Consider the following 6,576-nt stretch of genomic DNA (forward strand, 5'->3'; position numbering starts at 1 on the left):
TCCCGGCCCCGTCACTCCCGGCCCCACCGCCCACGGACCCGCCGCCCCCGCTCCGGAGCTGCCCGCGCCCAGAGGAGCGCTGGATGTCCGCGCAGGCGGCGGTTCTGATCGTGCCCGAGCGTTTCTCCCCGCTTCAGCCCCTCCAGCCCAGCTTGTCCTACCCCCGAGTCCCCTTGCCCACTTCCCACTCCTACCGGAGGTCCTGCACCACAGCGACCTTCCCGAGGCCTCAGGCCTCTCCCCCTGGGCAGCAGCTCCCGCCCTCTAGCACAACTCCAAAAATCCACCTTGTCCCTGTCCTGGCTGTGTGTTGGGGTTTAACCCCAGTGGGCAGCTGAGCCCCCACAGCCTCACTCCCCCCGGTGGGGTGGGGAGAGAATGGAGAGGGTGAAAGTGAGAAAACTCCTGGGCTGAGGTAAAGGCAGTTTTTACAGGTGATGCAAAAGCCACACACAAGCAAAGCAAAACAAGGAATTCCTTCACCCCTACCCCATGGCAGGCAAGTGCTCAGCCATCCCCAGGACAGCTGGGCTCCAGCACGTGTGATGGTGACTTGGGAAGGACAAATGGCCATAATTCCTGATGTCCCCCCCCTCCTCCAGCTCTATATGCTGAGCATGACGCCACACAGTGTGGAATATCCCTTGGGTCAGCTGGGGTCACTGTCCTGGCTGTGTCCCCTCCCAAAGCCTTGTGTCCCCGCTGCCCCTCACTGGTGGGATGAGGAGCAGAAAGCTGCTCAGCCGTAATAAAAATACGTCTGTTACCAACACTTTTCCCAGCACCAATCCCAAACACCACCTAATATGTAAAGACACGACTCTATCCCCATCAAAACCTCCATGCTGTGTCACCGTGGAGGTGTCGGGGCGCTGCTGCTGTCACTGGACCTGTCCCCCGTGCCCGGCCGGCTGTGCTCCATCTCCCCTGCGGTGCCTCTGTCCCAGTGGAGCGGGCAGGGAGTCCAGCTCTGCCTCTGGGCAGGGACACAGCTCCCAAGCACAGCCAGGCCAGGTGTCACGGGCACACGTTAGCAGGGACAGTTGCCACTGTGGCCACAACAGCTGCTCCCAAGACAGCCTCTTGCCATGGCACTCCCACGGCTGCTCATGGTGGAAGGAGGTGTTGGAGCTGCTTGGCCTCTGGGACAAGAAGAAACAGTGGAACTGTGGGCAGCCAGACCTTGTCCAATCCCTGCCTGAGGCTTCAGGAAACGTGGGAGGTGCCAGTACTGACAGTGCCAGGATGCTGGATGACACCTGGAGATGGGGCTCCAGGTCCCCAGCTCTACTGCAGCACTCATGGTCTACAGAGACTCCAGCAGCAGCAGGATTCCTGCCAGCCTGGCTGCCCAAGGCACCGGTGCTGTTGCTCCAAGGGCACCACAGGGCTGAGGTCTGGGGCCCAGGGATGCTTCAGCCCAGGGACAAGAAGGGGTCATGTGGCAGGGACAGCCACCAGCACAGTCACTGGCACAGCCCTGGGGCCGTGACAGGTGCTATAGAGCTGCTGGCCCTGAGTCAGGAGGGTGAGTAAGGCCAGGAGAGGCTGTGCCAAGAGAAGTGCAGGCAATGGCTGAGTGGCCGTTGTGGCCCAGGGCCAGCTGGCACCCGGCGTGGGCCGGGAACGCACCCTGGATGCCCTGGGCTGGGTGCTGCATGGCCCCGAGGCCACATGCAGGGGCCGAAGCCAGGCCTGCCCGCGGCGCTGGGGACAGGTCCGTGTCCAGAGGAGACAAGCGCGCCCGCTCGCAGCCCAGCGCCGGCTGAGTCATTGTCTGGGCTAAACGAAAACACGTGTCTGGCCCCGGCCTCGCTCCGCACGGCTCGCAAAGGTGCCGACAGCGTAAACAGGGATGAGGCGGAGAGAGCCTGCCTGGGCTCTGGGGAGGGCTCTGTCCTCTGCAGCTCCTTCCACCCAACTACAGCCTGGCCACTGTAGCAACACCCCCTCTCCCTCCCTGAGCTCTGCTGGACCCCCAGCAGGACAGTGCCAGGGCACAACCAGCGGGCATGGTGGGCCCGAGGCCCCCCCAAATCACAGTAGGCAGGCCCAGCTTGCTGAAGGGTTGCCTGCTGGCAGAGCTGCTCCAGGGGCAGGGTGTTAAGGGGGACCACACCAGGAACAGCACGCAACCAAACACTGGCCCTGGTGTGAGGATGTGCTGCCCTGTGACCTGGAGCAGGGCAGGGCTGAGCCGGGGAGTGTGGGCAGGCCACGAAACACAGCCCCCACGGTCAGAGGGGTCAGAAGGGCCCCGGGGCCAGCAGATGCCCCTGTGACACTTCTGGCTCCTGAAACTGCGCAAGTTCCTGCCAGAGGCCACAGGCTGCGGATGTGATTTCACAATATGCTGGGGAAGGCTCCCTGGCCAAAGCCTCGGGCTGCTACGAATGCTTCCCAGCTGCTGTCAGCCCTGGGAAGCTGAGCTGGCGCTTCTGGCTCTGCTCCTGCGCTGAGCACAGCAGCCCTTGGACAGCAGGGCCGTGCATGCCACCGCCAGCTTCCAGCAGCTCCTGTCCAGGGCTCGGCTCTTCCTGGAGCTGACAGCTCTGGGGCTGGAGCCACCTCTGGGGCTGGAGCCATGTGTAGCCGGGGCTGGGAGAAGAGACACAGCCAGCACTCACAGGAGGTGGGCTGGAAGTGGCACTGGAATGGGCCCATGTTACACCCGGTCATAGCTGGTGGCCCCATCAGTCGCTTGGGACCACCTATTGCCCCTGCCCCACAGGCAGGGCCACTGTGCCAGTACCACAGCACCAGGAGTGGCGGTGGAACCGGTGCTACCAGTGGTGCTGGAACTGCTGCACCCCCCGCGGTGACGGAGGCAGAGGGACACAGCCACTGTCCCTTCCTACGTGTGACTTTTCCCAGAAACAGACCACCTGTCACCCCAGCCATCACCTCACCCAGCTTATGGGAAAAGGGAAGGAAAACCAGCTTCTGGGGAAAAACCCTGATGAAAGCTGGGTCTGACTCGCTTCAGCTGCACACCCCTTCCTGCGCCTGGGCAGCCCCGAGGCACATGAGGCAGAGCTGCAGAGCTGGGGCTCAGCTGCTCCTCAGCTGCAAACCCAGACACCGGATGTCACCAGAATCGGTGACCACCACAGAGGGGTCTGTCGCAATTCGGGGCTGGGCACTAAGGACTGCAGCCGGGCCTGCCTGGAAACCGATGCTCCGGGATGTGGCCACTGCTGCTGGGGCCGGGAGCACCCTGTGGTGGCGGTCCCTTGCCACCAGGTGCCACTGTCGAAACACTCGCACCATGCCTGCTGCAGCACAGCCAACGCTTTACGGGAGAGGCCATGGCCAGGAACAGAGCCGGGAGTGCTGTCCGGCATCCCTCGCAGAGCCCAGGCTGGAAGCAGGCTGGCAGGGACTGCCCACGCCCCTCGGCCGCCCGCGCCCCTCCACTCGGTCCAAAAGTCTGTTAAATAAACTCGATGCCCTCGTACTTCACACTCCCGATCCTGGTCTCGGGCAGCAGTAAGCGCCCATCCAGCGTGAAGGCCATGATGTAACTGGAGATCCTGCCGTTGTCCTCTTCCGATTTCAGCGCCACGATGATCTGGTCATCCGTGTCCGGGACGAACTTGAAGGAGGAGAAGCCGTGGGTGGGAACCACCTCGCCCACGCGCCCCACCGTCACGTCCCCGAAGTCCTGGGTGGAGCTGAGCAGCAGGTTGGTGCCTCGCCGCTCGTCCTCCCTCTCGCTGTAGCGCTCGTGGCTGGCGCGGCGCGGCAGGAAGAACCAGCGCTGCAGGGTGTCGCTCCAGGAGGCCGACTCGTGGATCAGGTACCCTGCGGCAGGAAGCGGAGTGTGACCGCACGGGGCACACGGGCACCGGCAGGGCTGGCCCACCCTCCCCCTCCAAAACACTTCACAGGTTGCAGCCCCGCACAGGCAGCCCCTGTGAACATTTCTGCCTCCTCCTGCCCCGCGGCGACATCTCAGTCCCTTCCAGAGCCAGACAGGGGCACCTGGCACAGCCCGCTCTGCCCAGGGGCCTGGCTGCCAGCCCAGTGTCAGCTGAGCCACCCCAGCTGCTTGTGGCACACTCAAGAGAGGGAAATGGTCAGGGCAGGGGAAGGCTCTGGCCTCTGTGCCAGGACACAGGGAGGTCTCTGACTAGCAATAGCCTTTTAATTTCACCCAGTATAATACAGTCCCAGTATCCCTAGAGAGGGTGACCGGCCCTGGAGCCGTCAAGGGTGTGGGATATGGGGTGGCAGGAGGTTGTGCCCGCTCCATACCTGGGGGTCGGATCCCTGCTGCAGCCCTCAGGGCATTGTAGTTTGCCACCCAGTTCTCGTGGCTCACGTCGCCCTTGTAGCCGATGACCTTCACCCACAGGGGGTTCTCGTTCACCACCTCCCCCGTCGTGGTGGTCCACTCCTTGCCCAGTCCCCCCACGTACAGGTGCTCGTCCTTCACCGCCAGCCACTCTGCCTTGAAGCCTGCGGTGGAGAGAATGGCTTGAGAATGGCCAGCACGAGGGCATCAGACTGGCCCCACACCCTGAACACCACACCCTAGAGCCCAGTGCTGGGCACAGCGTCCCCCACGCAGCTGGTCCCTGGGCAGGAATTGCCCCCATCCTGGCCAGGCACAGGGGTCACAGGGAAGGTGCACCCCACCTCAACAAGCTGAAAAGAGCTTCACTGCTCTGCATCCCCAGGGCAGGACAGGAGCTCACCTTTCCCCACGGTGCCGTCCCCATCCGGGAGGATCACCCAGGGCACCACCTTGTTGCCCACAATCTGGTAGACCACCCCGGTCCGGTCGTCCACGGCGTACAGCTTCCCGTTGAACACCACCAGCTCAGACAGCTCCATGCCCCGGCCCTTCTCAGCCAGGTGGGACTGCAGCACGCTCTCGTCCTTGTCCCACTCCACCGTCACGCTGTCCCCGCTGTCTGACAGCACCAGGTAACCCTTCTTCAGGTAACTGAACCAGGTGTGCTCCTGGGGGCCCCGGGACTGCGTGTCCAGGTCAGCGATGACGGCGATGCGGTAGCGCACGCCCTCGGGGTTTCTCTGGGGGGGGGACAGCGGGTAGGTGTCATTGTAGCGGTCCCCTGCCCGCAGGCCGAGCTGCCAGGTCCGAGGGCTGGGGGGGCCGTGCCGTGCCGGGGAGGAGCGGTGCAGGCACAGGAGCAGCAGCACGAACCCCACGCAGGCCGACAGCACGATGGCCTTCCAGCGCAGTCGGAAGCGGGGGTCAGCACCCTTGGTCATGGACGCGAGGACAGGCAGACCACCCACGCTGATCCGGAGGGGGCTCATAGACTCATGGCAGGGCGGGACTGGCATTAGAGTGGGGGCAAGGAGAACCTAGTGGAAAGAGGGGAGGGAGAAGGTCAGATTGCTGGAGCTGGCACCAACCGAGCTTGGGGGGCGGCAGGACACAACCGTGAGGGGCCCCATCCCCTCTCCTGTAGCAGGAGAAGGTACTCCCTCCTCATGCAGGTAGGAGCCTCCACACCCAGGGGCTGTTTGCTGCTGGAACCACTCTCAGCCCCTCTCACCCAGCCTCCCTGCCACCCTAAACAGAATGAGCCCCGGTGCATTGGCAGGAACACACGACCTGCCCAGCACCTTTACCTGGGCCAGGGTCGCTGCAGCCCAGGCAGGGAGCCGAGGCACCCGGCTCAGGGTAAGCCCCGTATCGGGGTGTCCTGGGACACGTCCCCACACAGCCCCAGGAGCGAGTGGGTTCCCCTCTGGTGGCGAGGATGACCTTTGCTGCCTCCGGGGAGGCTGGTCGGCCTGGCCCAGCTCCCGCAGCCCCGGGAACAGGCCCCACTGGTGAGGGCTGAGCGTGTCCCCAGGCTCCACAGGGACACCTTGAGACACGTGGCAGCTCCGCCCGAGCAGGATGTCAACACCTGAGCAGGAAGCACAGCACAGGGCACACACCCCGACCTGCTCAGCCTTAAGAGACACAGCAGACCCCCACCCCTGCCCACGCTCACAGTGTATATTCCTCCGGGCATGTGGGCACTACGAGCCCACCCCAGGCTGTGCCCACCCGCGGGGACGGGGTGCCGGCAGTTCTCCTCACCGCCACCTCCCTCCCTGCAGCACAGCGGACGTGGCAGTGGCCCGGACTCCTGCAGAGGGGCACCCCGGGCTGAGCAGGGGGCAAGAAGCCCCCAGGACCGGACCGGACCCATGCTTGTTCCGCACCACGCAGCCTGGGGCAGAGACCCCCAGCTCACGGCAGGGAAAGGGGTCCCCAGCTGCCATCCCAGGGCGGTCCCCAGCGGGTCCGTCCGTGTCCCCGCGCCCGGAGCCGGGCTCGGGTCGTGCTCCCCGCAGGGTCTCAATGTGCCTTTCAGCAGAGCGAGCGGGGAACAGAGAACAGAGCCGGCATTGAGCGCGGGGGGCCGGCCCCGGGCAGGGAGGCTCCGGCGCGGCGGGGGCACGGAGAGCCCGCGGGGCGGCTGCTCGGCCCGGGACCCCGCTGGGGCGCCCTGCCGGGACCCCGGAGCATCGCCCTCGGCACGGCCTCGGGGACCCCCCAAAACCCCGGGCCACGGTCACAGGCACCCCTCCGGGCACGGACACGGC

At 65.1% G+C, this 6,576-nt stretch overlaps 1 protein-coding gene across 1 annotated transcript; it reads right to left on the reverse strand.

Annotated features, from left to right (window-relative positions):
* Positions 1 to 740: 740 nt before the first annotated feature.
* On the reverse strand, positions 741 to 5,337 carry CANT1 (calcium activated nucleotidase 1). The gene is made up of 3 exons (XM_027707396.1): positions 4,701 to 5,337; positions 4,258 to 4,461; positions 741 to 3,804 (listed from the first exon to the last, which is right to left on the reverse strand). Exons 1-3 carry the CDS (start codon positions 5,314 to 5,316, stop codon positions 3,434 to 3,436), a joined length of 1,191 nt encoding a protein of 396 aa, XP_027563197.1. The 5' UTR covers positions 5,317 to 5,337; the 3' UTR covers positions 741 to 3,433.
* Between the last annotated feature and the right edge of the window lie 1,239 nt (positions 5,338 to 6,576).

This window comes from Neopelma chrysocephalum, unplaced genomic scaffold, assembly GCF_003984885.1.
Source record: "Neopelma chrysocephalum unplaced genomic scaffold, ASM398488v2 Primary Assembly neopelma1_92829, whole genome shotgun sequence".
Lineage (NCBI taxonomy): Eukaryota > Metazoa > Chordata > Aves > Passeriformes > Pipridae > Neopelma > Neopelma chrysocephalum.

Bases quoted from the DNA above. Each gene is read 5' to 3' on its own strand.
- CANT1 (XM_027707396.1), bottom strand. From the start codon at position 5,316: ATGCCAGTCCCGCCCTGCCATGAGTCTATGAGCCCCCTCCGGATCAGC. The intron at 4,462-4,700 runs GTGAGCTCCTGT...TCTCCACCGCAG, and splicing joins GGACGGCACCGTGGGGAAAG to GCTTCAAGGCAGAGTGGCTG. The intron at 3,805-4,257 runs GTATGGAGCGGG...TTCCTGCCGCAG, and splicing joins AGCAGGGATCCGACCCCCAG to GGTACCTGATCCACGAGTCG.